Genomic DNA, 27,225 nt, shown 5'->3' on the forward strand with positions numbered 1-27,225 from the left:
ATGAGGAAAGATAATTGCATATTTAAAAAAAAGGAGATTAAAATAATATGTCATTTTATTTTAGTATTTTGCATTATATGTATGTTAGCCTTATCTGTATGTTGCAGTAACATTTTTTGTTAATATGTATGGATTTTTTGCACTACATTACATCCTACATAAGAAGAGGCTTAAGCTATGCACTTTACAAATCTGATATGAATCAAGGAAACAACTTTGGACATAGCAGCATAAATTCTAGCGAGTTCTTCTTAGAAGTATAGAAGAATTTACATAAAACTACACATAATCAATGTTGATTTTTATGTACACTGCGCAAAGAAAAAAAATGGAATAACGAACATCAAAATGTATTTTGTGCTTTCAGTCTACAAATTACATAAGCAAATCAGAAGCCAAACAAGATAGAAAACTGTATAATATAACAGTCAGTACTGAAAAAAGAAAAAGTGTGTATTGTCCGATACATACATGTACACTGCGGGAAAAAAAAGAACAGTTCCATATCCCCCGTTCCTACTGGGCCTATTGACGAAATTCAACTCGCGTTTTTCATGTCTCGAAAGCGCGACTTAGGATATGTATTCGATTTATACATAGCATTGTTCTAATATAGCTACTTTGACACAAAATACGATTTTTTCTGAAATAACATGTCAATTGGTTTCCATATTTCTATTCTACGACTCAAACAATACCAAACTGAAAAGTTTTGCAAAAATCGCACGAGTAGTTTTCAAAAAATTAGCTCTCAAAATTTTACCTCCTTCATGTTAATTGAACTTGATATATATTTATTAATCTCTCTTTTTATTATAATTCTTCTTTTCACATTTCGAAATTTAGGTTCATCTCATTTAAAATTCGCCATTTTTTATTTATTTCTGAAATATGTATTTTTAAATAATTTGTTTAATTTTTCCAACAGAAATTTTGAATTATAACCTCTAAAAATTTTTAACATCATCTTAAAGTAGACATATTTCTAGGTACACCTGCAAAAAATTAGAATTTTTTAATCAAAATTTTCAAAGGTATAAGTGAATTTACTTATGACGCGTTTTGAAATTTGGCATATTTGTCATAAGCGATAATAACGTCAATTTTGTTTACGCGCTTTTTTAAAACAATTTGAAAGTAACAATGATGACTTCTTTCCCGCTCGTGCATAAAGAAAAAAAAAAAAAAAAAAAAAGAAAAGAAACGAAAATAGGTTGCTTTAAATTAAGAAGTTTGACAAATGAATTATTCTTGGCGTAAACTGAAAAAAAATGCGCCAAGATAATTTTTTGAATTTCACCGTAAATTTCGCAGGAAATTTACATGAAAAATACAAAATTGAATATTTAGGCATAATTTGAATCGTAGAATCGAAATATGGAGAAAAAATGGCATGTCATTTCAGAAAGCATTTTGTGTCGAAATACCTATATTAGAACAATGCTATATATAAATGTAATATATATCCTAAGTCGCGCTTTCGAGACATGAAAAACGCAATTTGAATTTCGTCAATCGGCCCAGAAGAACGGGAGATATAGAACTGTCTCCCCCCCGCAGTGTACACTTTTGTGCTAATTTGAAAAATGAAATCTTTTTTTTAATAAAGGACATTTTTTGTTAATTTAAAATCACTTTTACTTATATTTATCGTTCATATTGCTTTCTCTGTAGCACTTTTTCAAATACCCAGAATAATGAAGAATGTTATAAACAGATTTGAAATTCAGCAAGAAAAAAGTCTATAATTATCACTTTCGTTTCCATTTAACAAACAAATACTTCGCTTTTGTTGGTAAGTGAAACAGAGGCTTGTTAACAGTGTCGATAAGAAGTTTTTAACCTATAGCAGTGTAAAGATCCAAAGTACTATTAAATGCACCTCACCTAATAAATGCATATGATTACTTCAGATATACATAGTTTCCTTTAAATATAATAGATAAACTCAATCAGCAAAACTATCGTTTCATAAATTAACATATTGATTTATTCCTCGAAGATAGGCCGATATCAAATAAAAAATCCTATTTCAACAAAACATCTCAAACTGTGAATTTTAAAACTTGGTTCTTCATTGCCAAACAAACATTTGATTTAAATTTAAATACATTTTCCTCTTTCAAGAAAAGGTAAACATTTCTTTTATGCTGTAAACTTTAAGCATGTTTGCATTCATTTTATATCCTTTATGTAAGTATTAATAAATAAATGGCTGCCATATTTTACATTTTAATAAAATTGAATTTTATTCTTTACGTTTCTTTTTGCTGTAAAATACTAGGCGTGGGACATGAATAATATCGCAATCAACTTTCAAAACAAGTGGCTTTGACTGTATGGACGTTTATTCCTAGAAAAATAAAATGGGAATGAAGTAAGCAATTTCTTATCGAGACGGGATTCATTATTGGGAAAATATTGGATAAATAATCAAATGCGCATAATAGCAACCGTTCCTTCTTTCCCCTTAAAACCGTAACATTACGTTAAAGTGCATAACGTCATTTTTTCAGAACCATCTTCAATTTCCTGATTTGTCTTCTGTATTTGTCTTTCATACAAAAGATGGGCTTTTGAGAAATGAATATAAGCAATGATCCCATGATATTATTATTAACGCTGCCATTTAAGGTAACCAATTAACGTCATTAGAGTATGCAATTTTTGGTAAAGTTGTTGGAACTTATACCTACTCATTAATTATATATGGTTTCTTTTTTAGCCCTGCAGGGCTATAAATTTTGTTTTGGCATTTTGCGTTGCTTCACTGTAAAAGTCTGAATCACTTTTCAAATTGTTGCCATCAAATATTAGAGCCGTGCATTATATTTAAAAGAATTAAATAATGAATAATCTGCGTGAATGTATGTACGTTTTTCGCACTGTGAAAAAACAATGGTACCTAGAGACATCAGATTTTGAATAATGTAGTCCTCCACTCGAATATGGCGTCTGAAAGCCCAACTTTGGAATTTTGAATTTGTTTTATTAGCTGCTTCATATTTTGTAAAACTTTAAAAAATTTTTTGATTAACAACTCAATAATTTCAAAGCGTTCCATTAACATTAACATATTGTGCATCTTCAAGCACAGATATTTTATGCGCAATGTTTATTTACATTTCTTAATGGTATTATGTTGGTAGCGTAGCAACGCAAAGACATTACAATGTCCAATGGTGTTTTGCGTCGAATGACTTTGAATGTCTGCATCATTTTTCAAATCCCTCCTTGAAAAAAAAGCCTCTTTGTGCGTAATACAGTGGTGCCTCGACATACGAGTTTAATTCGTTCCGTAACCTTGCTCCTATGTCAAATTGCTCGCATCTCAAAGCAATTTTTCCCATTGAAATTAACTGAAATGCTATTAATCCGTTCCAGTTCCCAAAACACCACTTCAGTTGTTCTTGTTAAGTGTTTTTGAATAAGAAAAATGTATTTACAAGAAGAAACATTTATTTATAAATAACAAATACATATTCTATAAAAACATAATTAAAAGAAAAAGTGCTTACGGAAGCGCTTAATTTTCGTCACTGGTCTTCGCTTTTTCGTCATGCTTTGCTCATTTTCACCTGCAGATCGTTTAAAAAAACTGTCCAAGGAGGTTTGTTTCTTCCTCCCTTTCAGGATATTGCGGAAATGAGTTAGACAAGTTTCGTTGAACACCTCCGATGCAAAACCAGTTAACACTTTTCCGGGGTGATTTTTATCTACGAACTCTACAACTTTCTCCCACATTCCCAAGATCTCCTTTATATCTCTTGTCGGGATAACCTCCTCCATCTCTGTCTCCTCTTCAAAACTAATTTTTCGTGGAACCACCGTATGCTGCTCCGAATGTAGATCGTGTAACTCCTCGGTTGTCAGCTCCTGAGACCGTTCCTGGACGAGTTCGTTCACATCTCTCTCATCCACCTCCAGACCCATGCATTTTCCCAGAGAAACAATCTCCTCTACCACTGACATTTCGGGTTCCTATCCTTCGAAGGTCCTTTCAGCTACAGCCTCAGGCCACAGCTTCTTCCATGCAGAGGATAAGGTCCTCGTTGTAACACCCAGCCAGGCATGATCAATAATTCTTAAGCATATCACGATGTTAAAAAAAATGGTCCTTCCAGAACGAAGGGTAAGTTTTGTGTTCTCCGTCATCTCAGCGCCGAAATATGTGCTTGGTGTACAACTTCTTAAAATTAGAAATCACCTGTTGATCCATGGGCTGCAGGATAGGAGTGGTGTTGGGTGGTAGGTAGAGAATCTTTACAAACTTGAACTGTTCGAGTAAATCATCTTCGAGATTTGGTGGGTGAGCAGGGGCATTGTCAAGGACAAGAAGGGCTTGCATGGGCAGGTTAATTTCCTGTAGATATATTAAACAGAAGGGCCAAACACCAGGTTTATCCACTCCACAAAGAATTTCCTAGTGACGCACGCCTTCGAATTTACCCTCCACATAATTGGCGGTTATTCTTTTAAAATCTTATGAGACTTAAAGGCTCTGGGATTTTCCGAATGGAATACTAGCAGAGGCTTGATATTGCAGTCGCCACTCGCATTGGCCCAAAGTACTAGAGTTAATCTATCCTTCATGGGTTTGTGACCTGGCATCGTCTTCTCCTCTGGCGTTAATGTAAGTCTTATTCAGCATCCTTTTCCAGAAAAGCCCTGTCTCGTCACAGTTGAAGACTTGCTGGGGGATGTATCCTCTGGCTTCTATCAGTTCGGAAAACGTTTTGACGTAAACCTCAGCTGCCTTCACATCCGAACTTACTGCCTCACAATGCCTGACGACGGAGTGAATGACACTCCTCTTCCTAAAGTTGTCAAAGCAGCCCCGACTGGCTTTAAACGAGTCTTCCGATTCCTCGTTTGTGGAAGTATATGGAATCTGCTTCAGCAAATCACCGTAAATCGCTTCTGCCTTCTCATATATGATGCTTTGTGTTAAGGTTCCTCCTTGAAGCTGCTTTTCTGTCACCCACACCATCAGTAGTTTCTCCATCTTTCATGAAGAGAGGTCCTGAGCTTCGAAATTATTGTAATGCCCTTAGCTGGCGTTATACCCTTTATTAACTCCTTCTGTTTAAGGCACAGTACATATCATTTATGTGCTACGCCCTTACATCCTCGCCTAGTCAATTACTCGCACACCTTGCTCATGCTTTTCTATGATTTCACGCTTTAATTCAATAGACATCATCTTCTTCTTTGGACCCATGGTTATAAAAATAAATGTGATAATATTTTGTAAATATACAAAAAGCAAAAAAACGCGATAGCAATTTATCAAAAATGCTTCAAAAATGAGGGAAACAAGCACACAGACTGATGTCTAGTCTGAGGTGGGAGAAACTGTTAGACGCTGCGCATGTTGGGATCGTGTGCAGTGCTGTAGTGTGCAAAATATCGTTCGCTCGGCGGCTCGTATGTCAAAACACTCGTATATCGAGGTGCCACTGTATAAAATCTGAAAGTTTTCAGTTATGACTTTTATTTGTTATTTTAATTTTGTGAATCATGAATGAAATTTCGCAAATATAAAGTTACAGGTTAAATTTAAGTAAAATTTCAACTAATTTAATTTTAATTTTCTATTAATTTCAATTAATTTTCTAAGGTTTAAATTTTAGGTAACATTTCAACATTTAGGTTAGTGCTGATTTAATTAAAATCCTTTATTTTTAATAAAATGGAAGATTCCACCAGTGGTTAAGTGGTTAAATACTGCTGAATACTGGTAGCGCGATTCAGGTTGGAATCCAGGGAAACGGGGTGTCTGTATAGTTGCTTTTCCTAGATTTCACCATGGGTATTATAAATACTAGTCAGGAATCCATCTGGAAATGGGATGAGTGAACGATTTTACCGATCACTAAAACAATCTCTGAAGTTCAATTTGTGTCGTCTTTGGATATCCTCCTTACCATTCTGCGAAATGCCATGCATGAACTTTGATGCTGAGCTTCACGACTGCCAAAATATCACACACACACATATGTATATTGTATTATATATATATATATAGTATATATTGTAAATATATAAAAGATATATATACATACGTAATGCATGTATGTGTACAGATATAGGGTAAATAAAATTTATATGTACGTTGCAAAATCAAAAGTTCTTGAGATTCATTTTATTGCAGTTTACTGAAGCATTTCAAAATTATACCTGCATATTTATGGAACATTTATTTGACTGTTATATGTGTGTAACGTTCATAAACTTATTATCATAATGCTGGTGTACTATAAAATATTATATTCTTTTCCAAATCATAAAAAGTAGCAACTTTAATTTTTGCCTCCTGAATATTTTACAGATTCTCCAGTATGTGGAAAAATTGAGATATCAAAACAAAATCTCAGAAGTACTCAAAGGAAATACGCAGCTAACGTGACCTGCAGTCTGTATTCGAATCCAACGAACGTGACATTTTATTGGATGATCCGCAATTCTTCTTCCAATCACAGCTGGACCTCTGGACATGTTGCACATACTTCAGTGGAATGGGAAAACACTGCTGCTGAATTACTTTGTTGGGCGGAGAACGAAATTGGCTTACAAAATGAACCCTGTCGAGTAACGTTAGATGGTAAGGCAAAGCTTTATATTGAGTCTCGCAACCTGATCGCATTATTTCTACTTCTTATAGAAACGCAAAGATTCATGCAGTAGATGAGATACAGACAGTTACTACACATTTGATAACTATTAATAATTAGCATACATTCTGTGTAAAGAGTTTTTATTTTGTTTGAAACATTTGGTAGTGGAAAGGTTCTTACCGCATTCTTTTTAATAGCAGATATCAATGTTTAGGGAACAAATTTAATGTGTGTCAAAATAAAAAACCATATCGCCTTAGCAGTTTAGTTATGTTTAGTTATTATATTATTAATATATTTCAATTTAAGTTTCCTTGTTTATTAGTCCGAAGGGGCTTTGTCCCTGAACGACTATTGTTTTCGTTTTGGCATTTTGCTTCGAATCACTATAAACGGCGTATCAATCGTTGCCACCAAATACTAACGCCCTGTATTAAATTCGAAGAAATTAAATAATAAAGAATCTGCATAAAAGTATGTATGTTTCTCGCATTGTGATAAAACGACAGAACCTAGAGCCATCTAATTTTGAATGACGTAATCCTACTGTGAATATGGGCATCTGGAAAGCAAAAATTTTAAATCTGGAATTTCTTTTATTATCGATTTCATACTTTGTATAACTTTAACGAATATTTGATTAACAAACTCAACGATTTAAAAGCAAACAATAGCAATAATTTACCAGGAAAAAAAAAAAAAAAAAAAAAACTTTTTATCTCCAGCGCGCGAAACTGCGTATCGGAAATTCTAAAGATATGCTCATTTTAAAATTATTTTGCGATATTGCCCTTGAACTGAATTTTATGGTTTTAGTGCGAAGAACATGGTATTTAATAAATAAAGGTGACACACAAAATGTTAAAAAAAAGCCCCTTTAGACGCAATTGAAAATCTGAAACCTTTCAGATTTTCTTTATTAGTAATTTTATTTATTTAGTCTTGTTCATGTTTCCAGACGGTCTTCCATGGCGCTCCGGCACTTCTAATTTTAGAAATTAAGCCCTACTAGAAACTTTTAAAATCTTTGAACTAATATAGAATATGAACTGGTACTATTCCGTTTTGAGGGTCGTAAAAATTTCGAATGCAGCGAAAATATATGCGCAAAAGCGCTAAATCTAGAAAACCCGTCCATTTAATTGCATGCCAAATCTAGCGTACGCGCTGATTTCAAATTGCGTAAGTTTAGATAGGTCTATATTTCTTAAGACGCCATTGAAATACTAGTTTAATTTTTAAATCCTTTGATATCCTATGGATTTAACAATTTAGGAATTGCCCATGACGAAAAGTCTGCAATAGAATGGGAAATTGCAGAATCACCCACTGCTTGGCGCGTTTTTAAGAACTGCACATATTCGGTATCCATGTACACATCGACTTATTTTCACTTCAAAAAAATCCCAGAATTACACAAAATTGACACTGCACATATCCTTGACTTTATCTACGTACGCATCGACCTATTTTCACTTAAAAAGTAAAAGAAAATTATCAAAAATCCAATTGCTTTTACCCTTGTAAAAAGCGGCAAACAAATAAGTGGACGATTCTGCACTTTGCCGAGATTTATTTCAAAGAAAAGGCATCATTCATTATAGAAAATTATGTTTGAACAACCAACGAGATGAAATTATGCTTTAGCGATAACTCGTAGCGAAATAGCAATGCAGGCATCCATTCAGTTATGTTTAGCATTTTTTTATATAAATTATAATAATGATCTGAAATAGTTATTTACTCTTATGCTTCCATTCAGTTATGTTTAGCCTTTTTTATATAAATTATAATAATAAAAATGTATTATATGAAATTAACCTTTAATCTAAATTAAAACCAATAATCCCTAGATAGTTACTTACTATTATACTTCTTTTCTTGCGTTAGGGTTGCCGCAATTATTTTTGGCAGCACTGGCATCAACAATAGTTTGGCGATTTTTCACGGTCCTCAAAACGGAATAGTACCTATGAACTAGTGTTATATTCATATTAATAGTACTTGATCAATAAATAAGTACCATTACGGTACTTTTCCGTTTCGCCGGCGCAATTCTCGCCAAGCAGACTTTATTGGCGACAACATACAGTATACACATATAAAATATTTTTAAAATGTTAGTTCTAAGAATTCTTTTAAAAAAAAGAAGGCATAAATATTTTAATATCGCTTAAAATTTTATAAAAAGCCAATAAATAAAGACAATAAATTTGTAAAAAGACATTAATTTAAGAATTTACTATGCTTTCATGGTTCAACATCCTGATTCGCCGTTTCATATCACGTGACCCCAAGCGATCTCATCTCACGTAAACTACTCTACAAAAATATAATGCTCTCAGTAATTATTTACATTCATTTCAAGTTAAATCTTAATTTGGAACACAAGTTTAAATGCAAGAAATATTTCAATTCGTACGAATAACTTACTCAGAAATTATGTAAAACTGCAGTGCTTTCGCTAATGCATTCTCATTAGAATTGATGAATTTACCCCTTGACTTTACCTTTTCTATATTTTCGGCTTCGGGTAAGCGCTGTGATTGTATCCTAATTGACTTAATTACCGAAAATGACCTTAGACATAAAACTGAACTATCTGATAAAAATTCTATGTAATTATATGCCAGTATTGAAAGAAACAATCAATCTGATAAAAAAAAAGCTGCGACTTGTTTTGAAAATGAGGCGTAAAAGGTTACCAGCGAGAATATTCCGTTCGGCATCGGTTGTACCATTCATTATTGGCGACTTTATCGCTTGCGCCAGCAAAACGGAAAAGTACCGACATTACTACAGAATCACATAACACACTGTTTATTACAAACCAACATCAACTTGCGATTACTTCAGTCCAGTTCAACAAGCAACTAGTATGTTGTCACATATATATAACACTAGAATATTTTAATTTAGAACATACGTTGTTTAACATAGCACGAAAACTAACATTGATGCCAAATACACCTTTTCAAGAGGAAGTAAATATTTAATAATAAAAAAAGTACATTTGAGTAGTCCTGGCCGAGTGGTTAAGGTGGTGGACTAGAAATCCATTGGGATTTTCCCGCGTACGTTCGAATACTACAGACTACGGGTTTGATTTTTGCGATGCTCCTCAAAGTAAGTACAATTTATGCTTATTGGCTCTCCAATAATTGAAAGAATTTGATTTGTTGCAAAATAAATTTCCTTCCTTGTAACTTCAAATTTAAACTTAATTATCCTTATTAAAGATAGAATGAGAAAGAAAAAAAAAAAAAAAAAAAATCAAGTGGGTTAGAACTTTTTTTCTGGGCTGGGATCAGAGACAGGCACGGATATTTGTTACTCTTAAAACGCAAGTATTTTAAGTTTAACGTGTTTTATTTCAAAGAAGCTTATGAAGTTTAATAAAGAAAATCGAATTATTTGTAATATGAATTCTGATCTAAAATATCTTAATATTTAAATAGATACTCCAAATTTTATTTTATCTTTTATTCTTCGCTTGATCTGCTAGCAACGTTTTTTAAAAAATATCACCGACTCAATTCGAGCAGCTCATCTTAAGTTTCCGATCATGAACCATATGTATAACTTATCATTAACATAACTGTAGAATTTATCATTAACATGCATAGACTCTGAAAGCTGTAGGTGGATGCCAGAGAAGAAGTACACTAGTTTGGTTTGTTTTATTCAGTATGGCAAGGCATGCGAGGGCTATCTGCTTAAGGAGGATGCCTTCGTGGAGGAGTTTCTAAGGGTAATTGGCTCGTATACATCTTACACATGGGAAAAACCACAAAAACGGTCATTCAGCCAAGCCTGTTCGCCGGTATTTGAATCCCAGATTGAACAACTAGTATTCAGCGATTTTACCGCTCTTCCAATGGAGCACGAAATACATTGAAATTAACGTTCTAAGATCATAAATGTTTTGCGGTTTCAGAAACCAAAGCGACTACGTCCATGAAATATGACGTGATATCTTCGTCTTTTAGAACATATTCCATAGCTGTAGACACTGAAATATGAAAAAACCGGGATTCAACAATTATGCATTATTTAAAAAGTCTGATGCGGACACCACATGACTTCCTCGAACGGAATATTAAATTATACGCATTTTTTTTTTTTTCTGCATTTCATTGAAACGTATTTCCTCGAATTTCATTAGACATAGATTTGTCATTCAATTAATTTAGGTCTCACTACGCGGAGGAAAAAAAAAAAAAAAAAAAAAAAAAAACTTCAAAATATCTTCATTGAAAATTGAAAATTATAGATAAACATAAAACACCAAATGCAGTTAAAACAATTAAGATATTATTTTAGAATTAAAATTGAGAGTTTCTTCGCAAAAACGAGCAATTCGATCAGCGGGTAAGAAGGCAAAAAACTTAAAGTTTACGTTTTTTCCCGCTAGGCAAAAACACACTGCAGGTGCAGAAATTGACTTAATTCACTATTCTGCTAAGTTTCAAATTTTAAAAAAATATGGCTGCTATGGTTAAAAAAATTAAGCTTAGCCGCATTTAAATAACTTTTAAATTGCTGATAATTCTACAACTATTGCATGCAGATTAACTAAAGGCTTAAAAACCTTAACCGGAACATAAGAACAACATAATTTAATCCCTTTTAAACCAAAAAATAAATAAATAAATATTACCAACATAAAAGAATTAAAAAAAAAATGATCCTTACCAGTCAAGTAACAGGGTGGGTATATATATATATATCCATCCTCTTACCCGACTGGTGTATATATATGTACATTTGGTGCGGCCGATTGTAACCAAAAAGGGATATGCTCAACTACATGTTATAGCAGCACCATATCTTCCTCAGTCTTCCTCATGAATGTCTCTTTGATCGTAATTTAGTTGATATTACTTTTCTACATTCAAATATTTTGAAATAATAAAAACGATATGCTAAAATCACTGGATAATTTCTTTGATTACTTAGAGTAAAAGTTATTTTCCTTTCAATATAATTTCGTATGGTAACTTAGAATCTAGTTATTCTTCACCTGCTTTGATGATCCACCTTACGAACTCCTATAAAATACTATTTCAGGCTGAAAATGTGGCCTCTTAAAAATGTGCCGCCCGGGGCGTACCGTTCGTATCTACTTACAGAAGTGGGCGCGTTCCTGAGAATGTTATGCGATCATGGTTTTGTTATGAAAGTTGAATTCTTAGGCAGGGGGGGCCGCGTAATTGTGGCCGAGCGGTTAATGCGATGGACTAGAAATCCATTGGGATTCTCCCGCGTAGGTTCGAATCCTACCGATTACGGATGTGACTTTTACTGTTTTCCTTATCTCTTGTTTATGTTGAGCTAGTTACCAATTGTTTGGAAAAAAAAAAATCAGATTTCATTCCTACGCCCAGAGGGGCGATTTTTTAACATTTTGTTCATTCTTCGCACTTAAACCATAAATTGCAATTCAACAGAAATATCACAAAAATTAATATTATATCACACTAAGGAATAAATGTGATTCTCGCATGAAGACCATTTTGTACAAGTGGTTCTTATTTTTATTTACAACACATCTAATACATAATCATACTAGACTGAAATATCATCCAAGTATAATTAATCAGGTAATCCGAGATAAAGAATAAACTAACCTAGTAAGCAAAAAAAAAAAAAAAAAAAAAAGTAAATAAAAAATAAAATGAAATAAATAAATAAATAAATAAAATATTACGTCCAAAGGGGCGTTTTTTTAACGTTTTGTGTGTTACCCTTATTTATTAATTATCATGTTCTACGTACTCAAACCTTAAGTACCACAGCAATACCGCAAAATAATTATAAAATGAGCATATCTCTAGAATTTCCGATACAGAGTCCAGCTCTGGACTCTGTATCGGAAATTCTAGTGCGCGCGCACTGGAGAGTTTTTTTTTTTTTTTTTTTTTTTTTTTTTTTTTCCGTACATTGTTGCCGTTGCTGGCTTTGAAATCGTTTAGTTTTTAATCAAAAATTCGTTGAGGTGTTACAAAATAAGAAATCGATAATAAAACACATTTAAAATTCAAATTAGCGCTTCCACATGCCCATATTCTATGGAAGATTATGTTATTCAAATTTTGACGGCTGTCAGGTACCTTTGTTTTATCACGATGCGAGAAACATACATACATTCATGCAGATTCTTCATTATTTCATTTCTTTAAATATAATACAGGACGATAATATTCGGTGGCAACAATTTGAAAAGTGATTCGCCGTTTATAGTTTTCAATGCAAAATGCCAAAATTAAATTAATAATCCTTCAAGGCAAATTACCCCCTTTGGACTAAAAAGAATGGAAAGTTCTATACCTGGCGTTCTATTTGGTCGATTGATGAAATTTAAATTGCGCTTTTTACGTCTCAATATTTCTATTCTACGACTCGAATTATGCCAAACTGCCAAGTTTCGTAAAATTCGCACGAGTAGTTTTTAAAAAATTAGCTCTCAGAATTTTAGCTCCTCCATGTCAATTCAGTTTGATATACATTTGTTAGTATCTCTTTTTTAATTAAACTTATTTGATTCTTCAATCTTCTGCCATCATTTTAAATTAGATTTATTTCTAAGCATACAGCAAAAAATTAGGGGTTTTTATTCAAAATTTGCTAAGATAACGTGAATTTACATTTTGGGGCATTTTGAAGTTTGGCGTGTTTATTATAAGCGATAATAACGAAAATGTTGTTTACGCACTTTTTTAAAATTATTTGAAAGTATGAATGATTACATTTTTATCGCTCGTGGACAGGTAAAAAAAAAGAAAGGAAAATAGGTTGAAGTTCGTCAAATGGGTTAAGATAAATTTTTGAATTTCTCCATAAATTTTGCACCACATTTTACAAAATTTAATATTTAGGCATAATTTGAGTTGTAGAATTGGCATGTCATTTAAAAAAATTCTGATTTTGTATCAAATAGAAGTATATTATAGAAGTATATAGTATATTATAGAAGTGTTGTTATATAAAAATCTAATATATATCATAAGGCGCTAGAGATATGAAGAACGTAATTTGAATTTCATCAATCGACCCAGTAGAGCGGGAGATATGGAACTGTCCCAATTTTTTTTTCTGCGCAGTGTACATACAGATTTGTAGTACATATAAAATATATAAAGTACATATAATCGTAGAATAGATGTACTTCACTAAAACATTACAGCGCTGATGGCATTTAAAAATTATTCTTAGACCATATGCTGTAGCCTAGTATTATGTAAATCAATAATCCTCTTGGATTCTCTTAACTATTTAAAAATTCGAATGCAGCTTTATTTAATTTGAAACATGTTCTAACATTTTGAAAGAGGAAACACAGTTTGTAACGATGACATGACTTAAGTTGAAGGTTAAAGTCGATTTGTAATACATCACGATGTTTAAAATTAATTATAGCCTTGTCTAATGTTAAAGCGTATTTTCTTTAAAAAAAACGAATATAAGAGGAGTTGAGTGTTGTAGATTAGACTTTGTATCATCCACTATTTTGAGAAGATACAAATTAACAACTTTCTTCAGAGCTACGCTTCTATTAATATGAACTTTCATCGCTAGAAGCAATTCATTACATATGTCTAGCACGCCAAAATCCAACAGAATTAATTTACTACATTAGCAGATTCTTAAAGTTAAAGCAAAGCTTCAGTTTAATTTTATGCACCCAATATTTTCATGAAATGTTTCGTATATAACTGTAATTGACCTTTTTCGTTCCTGTTATTTACAGTGAATAATAATAGTAATTAAAGTACAAAACAAGAAGGATTTACATGGCACTATGTGTACTAAGCATGAATACAATCTTAATTGGCAAAACATGAATCACAGTAATTTTTATATTAAATTTATAAAGTTATCACCAAAAAACAAGGAAGTGTTGCTCAGAATTAAATTCATTTTTCACGATTCCCATTTTCATAAAGTATATTTTGATAACTGAAAGTGAAAAATTTATTATTGTTATTTTATAATTTACCCATCGAAATTTTATTTTAGCAGATGAACAAGGAGATTCATTATGCGTATATTTAATAACCATCAGCAGTTTTGCTGCCATATTTTTCTTGGTTGCCTTTACGGTACTTACAAGGCATTTAATAAAAGATCAGGAGAAATGCCGATCAAAGGAGGACAAAGAACTAAAAGAACTGAAAGGTAAGTGCTCTTTTTTTTTTTTTTTTTTTCCTGTATGGACATTTGAGAAATATATAAGGTATTTTATCCCTCCTTCGAGACTGTCTTCGTGGTGTAACGATAGCACACTCGGCGTGTATTCCAGAGGTCAAAGTTGGAGCCTCGGCAAAAGATTGCACATTTTTCATGTCTCCTGCTTCAAAATACCCTAATGATTTTACAGTGGTGGATAATGATGATAAAACGAACTAAAACGTGGTGGATGATGATTCTTCACTACCAGTATTTGGCAATTCGGTTCCCTAACCTCCTGTCGCACTTTAAAAGGGTAGGTATACATTTTTGCTCTCCACTCTGCATGTCTTCGTGGTGTAACGGTAGCACACTCGGAGCGTATTCGAGAGTTCCAGGTTCGAGTCTCGGCGAGAGCATTGCTCATTTCTCGTGTTTCAAATTTATTCCATATTATTATATAATATATATATATTCCATATTTCTACTGAACTCTGCGATTATGCTATTTGTGTTTGCTGTTAGAATGAGTTTCAGTGCAGTTTATTATATTAATAAATAAAGTACTCAGCAGAAAAACGCTGCAAATACATCGTTTATAATCTGTCAAAAATTCTTAAAACTTTGATTGGGTATAAAATTATGCATCAATTTATAACAATATTGTACTAATGGCGAAATTAGTTTAATTAGCGCTGAACCCGCGGTAAGGTATATCCACCGTACTTCATCTTCGAAGTACTTTCTAAGTGAAACTTCTTACTTTCATACTGGACTCGGAGAAAAACAAGAAAATCCCTGTACAGAATGTTTTTTAACTCGCCTAACATATTTACTTTTTGTACACTATACACATTTTTTTAATTGCTTGCTTTCAGGAATCTGATTTAAAGTTGTTTTTCGAAAACTTTAAGGCGAGATTTTCTTTAGGTTTCGTTATGAATTTTGTATACTTTCAGTGCATGAATACAAATTTTAGAGCAGCGGAAAGCAAATTACTAGACATTCAATTTATCGAAATAAAAGGCTTTAAAATATTTCAGTCAAAAAATTTACAGGTTCAGGATCAGTGCTCAAAATATTAATTGAACCTACATCATATTCATGAATGAGATCAAAATTTGCTGTTGGGTAGGGATTACTTTAATTTTCCAATAGTTTTAATTTTGAAACCCTTTCCTTTAAATTCTTGTTTTCCACTTACAACTTCCTACTAGAATAAGTTTTCAATCTCGCGTTTTATGTAGATGAAGTAAAACAAGTATTTAGTAGGAAGATTAGTCACTTCCGTAGAAGAGCACAGATGTTCTCGATGCAGCCTGTTCTGGCTTCGGGCCACATCTTTACTTTAAGTTAAAGCTAACTTATTACTTCGGTGGAAGTCTAACGTACTGTAATGAAGTCTTAAAGAACTCTCGTCATTTTTGTGGGTTAAACCATTAACCAACATTATAAGTCAAAACTTACAGAATAACTGAAAAGCATTTTTAAGCGCGCGCAACGTCTGCGGATATTCTTTGCGGAATAATCGTCTTAATCGTCTGCGGTAATTTACATTTCTTAGTGGAATTTTCTTGGTAGCATAGCAACGCAAATACGTACGTATCTACGCAAGACTGCAACGTTACAGCTTTAAATTCCTTCCTTCACGGGGAACGTTTCGAAGAAAAGTTTTTCTTAATGCATTAATTTTTTGTTTTACAAGAGAAAGTTAGATACCTGACCAAATGAGTACATATGCTTTCAAAGAAGCATTTTAAATAAACATATAAAATGTAATATACTAATATTACGAAAATTTAAACAGTGACGTCTTAAACTTCCTAGAATGTATATTTTAGTTGTGAGATGTTTGGATACAACGACTTAAACTGTCAGCATTTTGATGGTGCTTCCCCTTTCTATACGCAACTTCATAGTTAAAAAGTTGTAATATCAAAACCCATCGTAATAGTCTAGGATTAGTCCAAGTGATTTTATCCAACCATACTAGAGTTTATGCTAGAGAGATTATGATCAGTCTGAATGAGGAACTTATGAGGTCCATATAGGCAAAATTTTAACTTTTATACTGCAAAGACAATGGCAGCACACTCCCTTTAGATCGTACTGTACGTAGTAGTTTCGATTGTACGTACTGTTCAGTAGGTGAAAACGTTTTGCTAAGAAATATTATTAGATGTTCTTCGCCTTTAGCATTTATCAATGATAATACAACGCTAATACCAATATTCGAAGTGTCGCATTGAACGTTAAAGGGCTGAGAAAAGTTCGGACTGTGTAAGACTGGATTTTGTGTTAATCGTTTCTTGAGTTTATGAAAAGTATTTTGGCAGTCATCAGTCCAATTTATGGTTGATTTGCAGCATGTTCCTTTTAACAAATCTGTTAGTGGTGCAGAAATCACAGAAAATTCAGAAATAAATCGTCAATAATACCCCGCAAATCTTAAAAATGACCGAACCTGTGTTTTCGTTGGTAGGTTTAGGGAAGTTCTTTATGGCTTAGATTATTTCTGCTGGTCTTCTTTGACCTTGTCTTACTACAGGACCTAGATATTTGAGTCTAGGTCGTGTGAGCAAATAAAGCCTGAGGTAAGATTTTATCCCAGTCCGGACCAGATTCTAGACATAGGACTCGAATAATTCTTTTTAAAGTTCTATGCATCCTCTCTATATGATTGCTTTGTGGGTGGTAAAAACAACTTCGTACAACTTTAATTCCGAATTGTTCTAGGAAATTCGATGTTAGCGCACTCGTAAAAGATGTAGCTTGGTCGGTTTGGACCTCCTTTGAAAATCCCATTCGACTAAAAATTTGAAGGAAAATATCAACAATCGTGGTTGAACAAAGATTTGCGACAGGAACTGCATCCGGATATTTTGAAGACATGCAGATTGCAGTTATAAGATACTTATTTCCTGAAGGTGTCGGGGAAAGATGCCCATAAGCGTCAACATTTATTTTTGAAAATATTTCTGTGATAACAGGGAAAATTTTCAAAGGTGCTTTCTTTTTATCTGGTGGCTTTCTAATTCTTTGACATTTGTCACAAGTTTTAACAAAATTCCCGACATTTTTGTAACAATGTAACCAATGAAAATTTTTGAATAATGCATTTTTAGTCTTTGTTGCACCAAGATGGGCTGCTCTTTCTTCATGACAAATAGTCATAAACTGTTTCCGATATTTTTCAGGAACAACAATCAATAGTCCTTGTGTTCCATCACGATCTTCTTTTTTGAAAAAGAGCATTTGGCCTTTCAACATATACCTCGTACCCTTAGATGATTTTATTTTAGCTTCTTCATAAATCGGCTTCAATTCGACGCTCTCCTTCTGTTCTTGTATAAATATTTCTGGAGATGCCTTTATCAGATCTAATTCTGAACGTTCATATTTCACAGGAGGCAAGCTTTCATTTCCAGTCAATGTGTCTTTGTCGTTAAGTTCAATTTCAGAATTTAACTCATTTGTTAAGACCAGATTTTCCGTTTCTTTTAGTCGTCGCTGTTGAGCACGAGCTTGTATGGCGTTTATCATATGAATTTCAAATTCTTCATCTAGTTTTGCTTCTTCAAATAATGCAGCGATTTTGTTACCTAGATACCTTCCTTGATCTAATGAATCTCTTAAGACTGCAGCCTTTGTTATTATATGACCAAGATTACATTCAAGCTCTACCTCAGACAAAGGGAAGCACGCTGGATGTTCTTGCTGAGGTGCTCGTACCCACACGGTCTCACCCGTATACATGGAAGGCTGCACATACTTTTGGCAAATTAAATCCAAAGTTGCAGCGGTATCTCTAAGTATGGGCATTTTATAGCCATTTACTTTACCTATCTTGGTATATGAAGCCATAATATCCTTAAAATTAGTTTTGGAAAATTCATTTGAGGGTACAGTTTCATTGGATGCTATATTTTTTAAATTCTTCTTGAGTTTATTACAAGGAAGTCGAAGATGCGAGTGCGATCTGCATTCATAACAACGAGGTTGTCTCCGTTTTTTCAAATTCCGTTTCATGAATTTTATTAGTACATTCTGTCCAAATTATAGGTTTAGGATAAAAGTCTTTCGAGACTTCTTTAGGATTATGTCTATTATGATAGCCAGTTTGCATTTTGTTCACGTTTTGATGACTTTCTTGAAGTTTCAAACCTTTTTTCTAGGATTATCTCTCTTAAAGCTCTGTTTAATACTCTCATACTCGTCTAATTTTTCTGCTCCCTCATATGGAGTTTTTAATTTCGTTCATTGGTCGAGAAAATTATCATTCACTTCCATGGGAATCCTAAATTTAATTTGCTCGGTAACTATTAAATCTTTCAGATTCTCAAATGTCTTAATTTCTAAATCCGCAATCCACTCCAAAAAATAACTAGAAAGTTCATTGGCATAATTTCTCCAAGATTTTTAAGGAGTTTTTTTATGTCGATAAAAGCACTGTTTCTGCTTTTCACTGTTAAGTTTATATTTTCTTAAGATTAGATTTTTCTCATATTCGTACTTAGTCGCATCTTCAGATGGTTCCCTGGCTAACATATTGGAGATTTCGGTGGGTAAAACACCCAAAAAGTAAGCCAACTTATCATTCTTAGGAACTTGAGCCATTTCAGTTTTTCTCTCAAAATTTATCAAATGTAGTCCCATTTCATCCCATTTTTTCGTCAAACGTTGGAGTAATTTGTGACAACTGGATTTTGTTGCTCGATTCTACTATATTCGCTGTTGATTCTCCAGCTCGTATTACTTGATTTTCAATTTCAAGCCGCTTTATTTCCAATTAATATGCCCTTGCTTCTTGAGCCAGACGTTCTTCTCTCTTTTCTTGAGCCACACGCTCTTCTCGAGCCAGGCGTTCAGTAATTATTGGGTGTAGAATTAATTTAACTTCTTCCTCATCGTAAGACTTTCAGTGATTATTTTTTTTAATTTCTGGGATCTTATATTTAGCGGCACTTCCTCAACCTACTAATTCTTCAGCTACTTTTATTAAATCTTGTTTTCTACCTTTGGCAAGAAATGACATGTTTAGAAATATAAAAACTCTTCGACAGCGTTTTCAAAATTAATTTTAAAATTTACTCAAAAACTCAAAAATTTTCAATACTCAAAAATTCAAATCAATGTGCTCGATCTAGCCTTTTTTATTAGAAATTCAAGTATGGCACAACGTATTTTTTTTTCTAAAATACTTAATGCAATAAGACTTATGTGCTTTCCGATAAACAAAAAATCTGCGAAGCTTGCTGTTAATAAATTATACTAAAGTAAATAAAAAAGAATTCAAGCCTCTAACTTGATTTACACAACAAAATCCTTGATTTGCGACTCTAATACAAGAGCTCAAATTTCATAATAGAAATATTCTAATATTAACGTAGTAAATGTGTTACTCTAATACAAGAGCTCAAAATTCGTAATAGGAATATTCTAATATCAACGTAATAAATTTCCCATTCTAATACAAGAGCTTAAATTTTAAAAGAACATTAAATATTTTAGCGCTTTAATCGAAAAGCTTAAACTTAGACTATCGTTCTATTAGTCGAATTCAATAATAAGGTGCAACATTTTCATACAAAATGGCACAGTATTCATTAAAACTTATACTCACAAGTACTGTTTCTTTAGTTTTTATATAAACACTAGTTTCACCTTTCCATCCGAGCGACTGCCACCATTTATTCTCGTATACGTCTGTAATGAAGTTTTAAAAACCTCTCGCCATTTTTGAACGAACAACCAACTTTATTAGTCAAAACTTACAGAATAACTTAAAAACATTTTTAAGTGCGCGCATCGTCTGCGGATATTCTTTGCGGATAATCGTCTGCGGTAATTTACATTTCTTAATGCGAATTATCTTAGTAGCGTAGCAACAAAAATACGTTACAGTACCTGTTGGTATTCGCCGGTGAAGTTTAATTACGGACCAACTCGGTTAGTTATTCCTGTACAGCTTCGGCTTAGTTTTAGTTAGTTAAAATTAGTTTAGTTTCTTATTTTAAGCCCGACTGGAGGCTTTCCTGTAAGCCCGAGAGAGGCGTACTATTATTATTTCTTTGAGTGAATAAAGGGTATTTTAACCCTCCTTTGGACTTATCTTCATAGTTACAAAAAGACCAGCGAATAGTAACTAGACTCTTGTCTAAAGTTCTAGTGCCCAAGGACATGTAAATTAACCAGAATATTACAACTGTTACAAGTGTCACTTGTTTCACAATGGCCAGAATAAGCCCACGACATTCATCGTGGTAAGGAGGCAAATGCGTTGACAAGATCTTTAAGCATCATATAGGTGACAGTTCAAAATTTACAATCAGTATAGAGAAATGAACTGGGTGTAAAACTCGACAATGAAGCCTCTGAGAATGGCATTAAATATATCACTTTTATCCCAAAAATCACAAAATGAAGATTTTTTTCTATACGTTAATTCTATTTTCTTATGTTTCACAAAGTATATCATGAAGCATACAAAAGTAATTTATGCCAGCAACGTAACAAATGAAAGTAGAGGGCCTCTACAGAATTAAAATAAGAAGCAGAAAGTAGAATTATTTTAAGAAGCATAATAAACATGTATCAGCTATAATTAAAAGGCTAGATTTTGAAAACTGTAAAACAGATTCCTTTTTAATTCAGAAAATTAACAGCCTCGAATCCCACGAAAGTTTCAACATTTGAATACACGGATGTGAATTTTTTTCTTCGTTCGAAGCCTAACCTAAAAATTCTAAAATATTTCAATTGAAAACTTTGGAAACTCTTGTTCCATTGACATTTGACAGAAACGCTCAGTAAAAAAGAGAATAATTGTTGCTAACTCAGGGGATGTGAATCACTTCACTTCGTTGAGTCCTTATTCTCTACAGTACACGTAGTTCTATCAAAATAATTTAGATTTATTTAATGTTCTTTTATCTCTTGAGATGATCCTTCATCCACTACATTTGCTTTAATATGAAATGTTTATGGGTAATGTGCAATATTTTTTTGTCAGGTTATATTGAGATGAACCTCAAGATTGAAGAATTTTAACTGCATACTTCGTTTACCAAATTAAATGTGTATCTTCTCTAGAAATGCAGATGGATTTTTGAAAACTGCATTCTTGGATATGTTTTTATCGAATGCAGATTTCAAAATTTTTGTTGCTTTAAAAAATTTTAATATTGCATAGAGGTTTTTTTTTTTTTTTTTTTTTTTCCACATCTTCTTATTCTTAAATGAAGGATTTGCGAAATTCAAGACTTAACAGACTCACGGATACTCAAGGACACTTGAAATACTGATTTGGAAAATTCCCCATGTATCCCACTTCTACACTTTAATTCTTGAAAGTTCACAATAAATTAATGGCGATGTTTTAAACATGTATATTCCAATATATTGTAGGAAATTCTGGTAACGGTGCGAGCACAACTGGGAGAGGGGGGTGAATATTTATTCCGCTCGCTAATGCAACTTCAAATCCTAGTTGCAGAAACTCGGAAACGCTTTAAATAACCCTTGAAATGGCCGTGTGGAGATAAACTATAAACTAGTTTAACGCTTGTTAGATATTGCTCCATTTTTATTTTTATATTTATGAGAAGCCTATAGCATGAGAGCAATTTATAGAATTTTGTAACAAAACAAAGAAATCCGCTTTATGAAAGACGGAAGATTATTCGGTAGTCTCAGTTTAAAATAATTGGAAGAGTAAAATACGCTTCTGGACGGAAACTAAATTATATTTTCCTTAATAAGAAAAGATATCCTTCTTCCAAAGCGATATTATTAAAATATCCAAATCGTTAGGAAGGCTTTTAAAAAAATAGCCTAGATTTCTTCTAGAAAAATATTTTATTGATCCTTAGCTTGTTTTAAATGTTTATGATCATACGCCATTTTTTTTTTTTTTTTTTTTTTTTCTTTGTAGTGGTGACACTTTTAGTATGCGTAATCTCATTCACATTTTAGACAGAAAATTTTCAAAAGATCAATAATTTTCACTGTTAAATTTAAATTAATTACACCTCGTACTCATTGTAGTCATTATCAATCATGTAAGGTATTCAAAGCAGATTAATATGTATTAAAATCGTATTTATGTACCTGATTATTGCTCTTTATAAAGAAACAATACAACCCAGTTATTAAATTTGATTAGGTTGCGAATTTGAAATTACAAGTTACATTTGCTTTTATTACGTTATGAATTTCACACTCTAAATGCAATGCATATTTTGACCGTTTTCAGTTTCAGAGAAACGTGTTATTTCAATTTCATCTGTTTATCGACTGTATTTTTCATTTGTACTTACGTTGTCGATTCTACATTTTAAATAGTTGTAGAAACAGTCGACAGATGTCAGCACTGTATCAGTCTCAAACGGCGAAATAAACTCCTTCGGAAAGGAAATCTGGAATTAAATCTCAATTTTGGCTTAAACTTCATTTCATTTCATTTATTAATGCTAAAGGATTGCATAATATTCATAGTAAATTGCTATTCGATCATGTTAAGTGCACTGGATTTTTTTTATATCTTAGTTTCAAAGGCTTGTTGAAATATTTAAATCATTCTAATCTGTCACATTTCTTTAACATTTATCGTTAATGTTAATTAGCAAGTGATTCATAATATTGATTTCTTGCTTGAAATTCGATTTCTTTTCCAGATTTTAATTGTAAACTGAGAATTAATATACTTTATTAGGTTATCCATTTTATGTCGCTAAACTGTCGATATTTTTAAGTTTCCTTTGTACAGACATGGAATTTTTACTTCGTTTTGCAATTGAAATGAACTAGATATTTCATTATCAAATATAGAAATGAGGGTATGTTATCAACGTCTTTCTCGAAAATCAATAACCGGTAATTTTTTGGTCGCAGCAGTTGCTTTCAACCCTTAATAGATGGCGCCACAACTTTATTACCATTTGCAACGTACAGATGTTCTCAACTGAGGACAGCTTTTGACCGGCTAATAAATAACAGCAGAAAAAAGATTAACCGACAATTTGCGGCATAACTACAGCCTTTCATTTTACAGCTGAAAATTATCTTCTAAACTGCAACAGTCAGAAATTTGACTATCATCAAGCTGCTGCTGAAACTGCACTTTTCGATTTGTTACCCTGCCTTTTTCATGCACGTTATTTGTTTTGTACGAACAGTTCTTCCATTAGCTTAAATTTTACAAAAAGGATGTAAAACTTCTTTTCTTATTTTTTCGACTCTTATTTGTCCACTCAAAGCTTTGATCCCTAGTTTCCAGCTCAGCAATAAGCTTATTTAGCATTGTAAACTTTTCAGGTAAACTCTTTGTGAATTTCTTAAGCAGTAGCAAAATTTTCGATACAATTCAAAATATTGTTTCCATAAATCACGTAACGAAAGAAGTCTGTCTAGTTGCTGCAGTAGCCTGGACAAATGTAAAATATAATTTGCTTTAAATACGATGTTGATCCATAGGCTTGATCTTCATCCATAGGCTGGTTCAATGGTGCTGTTTCTTAGAAGCAGAAAAACAACGTCCACATTAGGATTTAAATGCTAAATGCAAAAGATGGTGAGAGGCAAAACATTTTTTAAAAGAACAGGAAAACTTTCCTGCAATATATTCGTATTTGTGGAAGGAAACAATTTAAAAACAAGCCCGAGATCTTATCATATATGCTTTAGCATTGGAGCGAAAATATACTGGCAGGGTATGCTTATTAAATTTTTAGATGCTGTTGGGTTTTTCGAATGATAAGTCTGAAATGGCTTTAATGCAAAATCTGCGATATTACCAGCAAAACGTAAGAGCTAATCGATCCTGATAAGCTTTGAGCCTCAGCCATCCATTTTGTTTCTTTGTAAATGTAGGTTCTAGGCGTCAAATAGGTTGGTCAAATTTAAAAATTTGTTTTGGTTCGTAGTCAGCATCGATAATTTCTCTATCAATTTCTTCTGCCAGTTTACATGCTCCTCCTTCTGATTAGTTAATGTTTACAGGATATAAAATTTTGACTGTAATTGCCATTAGCATAATTTTTAAGTTTTGAATAAGTTACATATATTTATTTGAATGGATATTAGCCAATCAGTTTCATGAATAGGTCCAGTTCTAGACTAGAAGAGAAACACGCTAATGTGACCATCAAGATCGTAAAAACCACCTTGTATTTAGCGTAGGTATAATGAAACACTCAATCGATTTCGAGGGCAGCTAAAGGTTCCTCCTCATCAGGAGAAAGAAATACCTAGAAAGAAGAAAATAAAGGAGAAGGAGTCACAGAAACACGTGGTCCTTATCAGCACTGCACGTGGTTATAACTAGATTTTTTTATTATATATTCATTTTTAAAAATTATATTTATGGATGTTTCTGAATGTATATTTCTAAGATAAATGATCTGATGTTCTTTTACTATAGGTAGTCATTTAGATTACATTTGTTACCTTTATTTATTTATTTATTTACTCTTATTTTTCCCAAGATCGAAGTTGCAGATTACTAATACAGAAATTCGTGAAGAAATCTTCAAATACAAAAGAAACTGATTGTTCTTCCAATCTGTTAGGCACTACAAAAGTAAGAATAATGTTATTATATAAGGTATATTTATTTTTTAATCTTAAATTACTGTCAAAATAACATGTTTTTATATCTTTAATTGTAATTAAATAATCTACTAAATATCTCAAACGTATGGCTACAGTTTTGGTAGAGGTCTGCTGTCCTGTGGCAGTAAGAAACTCATTCCTCGCCTGCGTTGCGCTTCTCCTTTATGCCGATATGCACTGTATCCTGCAGGTGTCGTACATCCTACACGCCCTCTCCATGACGCTGGCTAGGGGTTCCAGATTTTAAATGTTTTCCACAGGTTTGAAACAACGCTGCTGGTGATATTGTACACCTTCGCCCTTCTTCGACTTCCCAATGATATGGCCAGGCTTAAAACCATTTAAGTGATGTCGGAAATACATATTGAAACTTTGAGGATAGTCAATAAAATCTTTCCCGTAAAACTATCATTTGGTATAACAACTGACAGCTTGCATCAAATTCTTTAAACCTTTTATCATAGCTATCATATAACGAGTAAGTGAAGAAATGGAAATTTGCATAAGCATACATGTTCTTAATGTATCCTGCACTTAACCTACTTACACTTTTTGCTTTATTTCATTTTGTCTTTTCTATGAGTGATTAGTGTCGTCCGTCCTTAGCAACTATCCAGCACAGTATCTTATTTATAGAAAAATTTTTCTTAAATAATTGTAAAGTGTTATTTAAATAATTGTTTAATTCTGTTTCAGGAATCCAGAGGATGCACAACGAGGTGAACGCGGGTAATGCATTTCTGATGAGTGGTTTGTAAATAAACAGACCGTTACGTCTTATGAGAGAGTGTACCGGATATTTAAATCCAGAGCTAAATTGAAGTTCGTGTATAAATACCCTTATAATGCACAAATGATTCTGATGAAAAATTTAGTAGTGTAATTAAAGGCATTATTTTGTGTATAAGGCCTTTAGTACGTTTTCTTTCATCTAGAATTATCGTACGAATGTTGATGCACACTTTGTTTCACAATATCTAGGTTTTTGAATTACAAGTGCGTACAAAGGAAACTCCACCACTGGCGTGTAGTAAAGTAACATGAATTGAATTTACACTTTTTGGCATAAATAAACTAGCTCAAAACTTTAATGTTGCGTTTTAATGCCGGTTAAAAAAAGGCTAAAGCCGGAATATTTCCAGACTGAGCTGAGCAGAAATAATAAACCTGCAAACGCTGTTGCCAAAATGGTCTAAATCAGTGATTCTCAACCGCTGGGGCGCGCGCCCTTCGGATGGGGTTTGATAACATAAATGGGAAATCCAGCGTATTAGAAAAGAAAACATTGTTAAAAATGATTAATTTACTGAAAGGAAAGCAAAAAGAATCTAATACATTTGCTCTAATACAATACACTTATTAATATGACCGTATCAGTACTGGATAATGTATTTAATAATTAACTTATCAATACTAGATTAAAACCATGTTTAATAATTATTAGTAATTCTCTCGGGCCTGTCTTGTAGAGGGACTTTTTATAAACTGACACTCTGAATTATTTTTCTGTATTTAGCTGAGATCTATATTTTCTCTTCAGCTAGCTCAGAAAGCAGCTAGCTCAGAAAATCCGGTTTTGCAAAAGTAGAATGTTAAAAATGGTAATAGTATAGGAAATGCTACTGTTTTCAGTGTAGAAAGTATATTATCCACCCCGGCCTAAAATTCAAAGAGGAATTTATTTCTAAATTGTCTTTTGATTTCGTCACTTGCTGTAACCTCTACAAAAGCTTCTTCTTCGGCAGTTCGACCTTCAGGACTACTTTGAAATGGATCCCTAAACCACACGTAACATGCCACAAACTTGTATTCAGCAAAAAAATACTTT

At 32.8% G+C, this 27,225-nt stretch overlaps 1 protein-coding gene and 2 non-coding genes across 4 annotated transcripts in view; all 3 read left to right on the forward strand.

Moving 5' to 3' along the window:
• LOC118202118 (hemicentin-2-like) overlaps positions 1-26,298 on the forward strand; it is a 228,657-nt gene extending 202,359 nt beyond the window's left edge. Inside the window, exons 7-10 of one of the 2 annotated variants that reach the window (XM_085812393.1) lie at positions 6,332-6,604; positions 14,637-14,795; positions 25,271-25,365; positions 26,094-26,298. In XM_085812393.1, coding sequence (XP_085668519.1) covers positions 6,332-6,604; positions 14,637-14,795; positions 25,271-25,365; positions 26,094-26,120 — 554 coding nt within the window. In that variant the 3' untranslated portion in view covers positions 26,121-26,298. The remainder of the gene's footprint in view (positions 1-6,331; positions 6,605-14,636; positions 14,796-25,270; positions 25,366-26,093) is intronic. The other variant, XM_085812394.1, reaches the window with a different exon arrangement.
• On the forward strand, positions 9,635-9,716 carry TRNAS-AGA (transfer RNA serine (anticodon AGA)). The gene has a single exon. It is a non-coding gene; the product is annotated as a tRNA-Ser (tRNA).
• Positions 11,827-11,908, forward strand: TRNAS-AGA (transfer RNA serine (anticodon AGA)). The gene has a single exon. It is a non-coding gene; the product is annotated as a tRNA-Ser (tRNA).
• Positions 26,299-27,225: the final 927 nt, after the last annotated feature.

Source organism: Stegodyphus dumicola, chromosome 3 (genome assembly GCF_044657685.1).
Source record: "Stegodyphus dumicola isolate Sdum_Otavi_A_Nest chromosome 3, ASM4465768v1".
Classification (NCBI taxonomy): Eukaryota; Metazoa; Arthropoda; class Arachnida; order Araneae; family Eresidae; genus Stegodyphus; species Stegodyphus dumicola.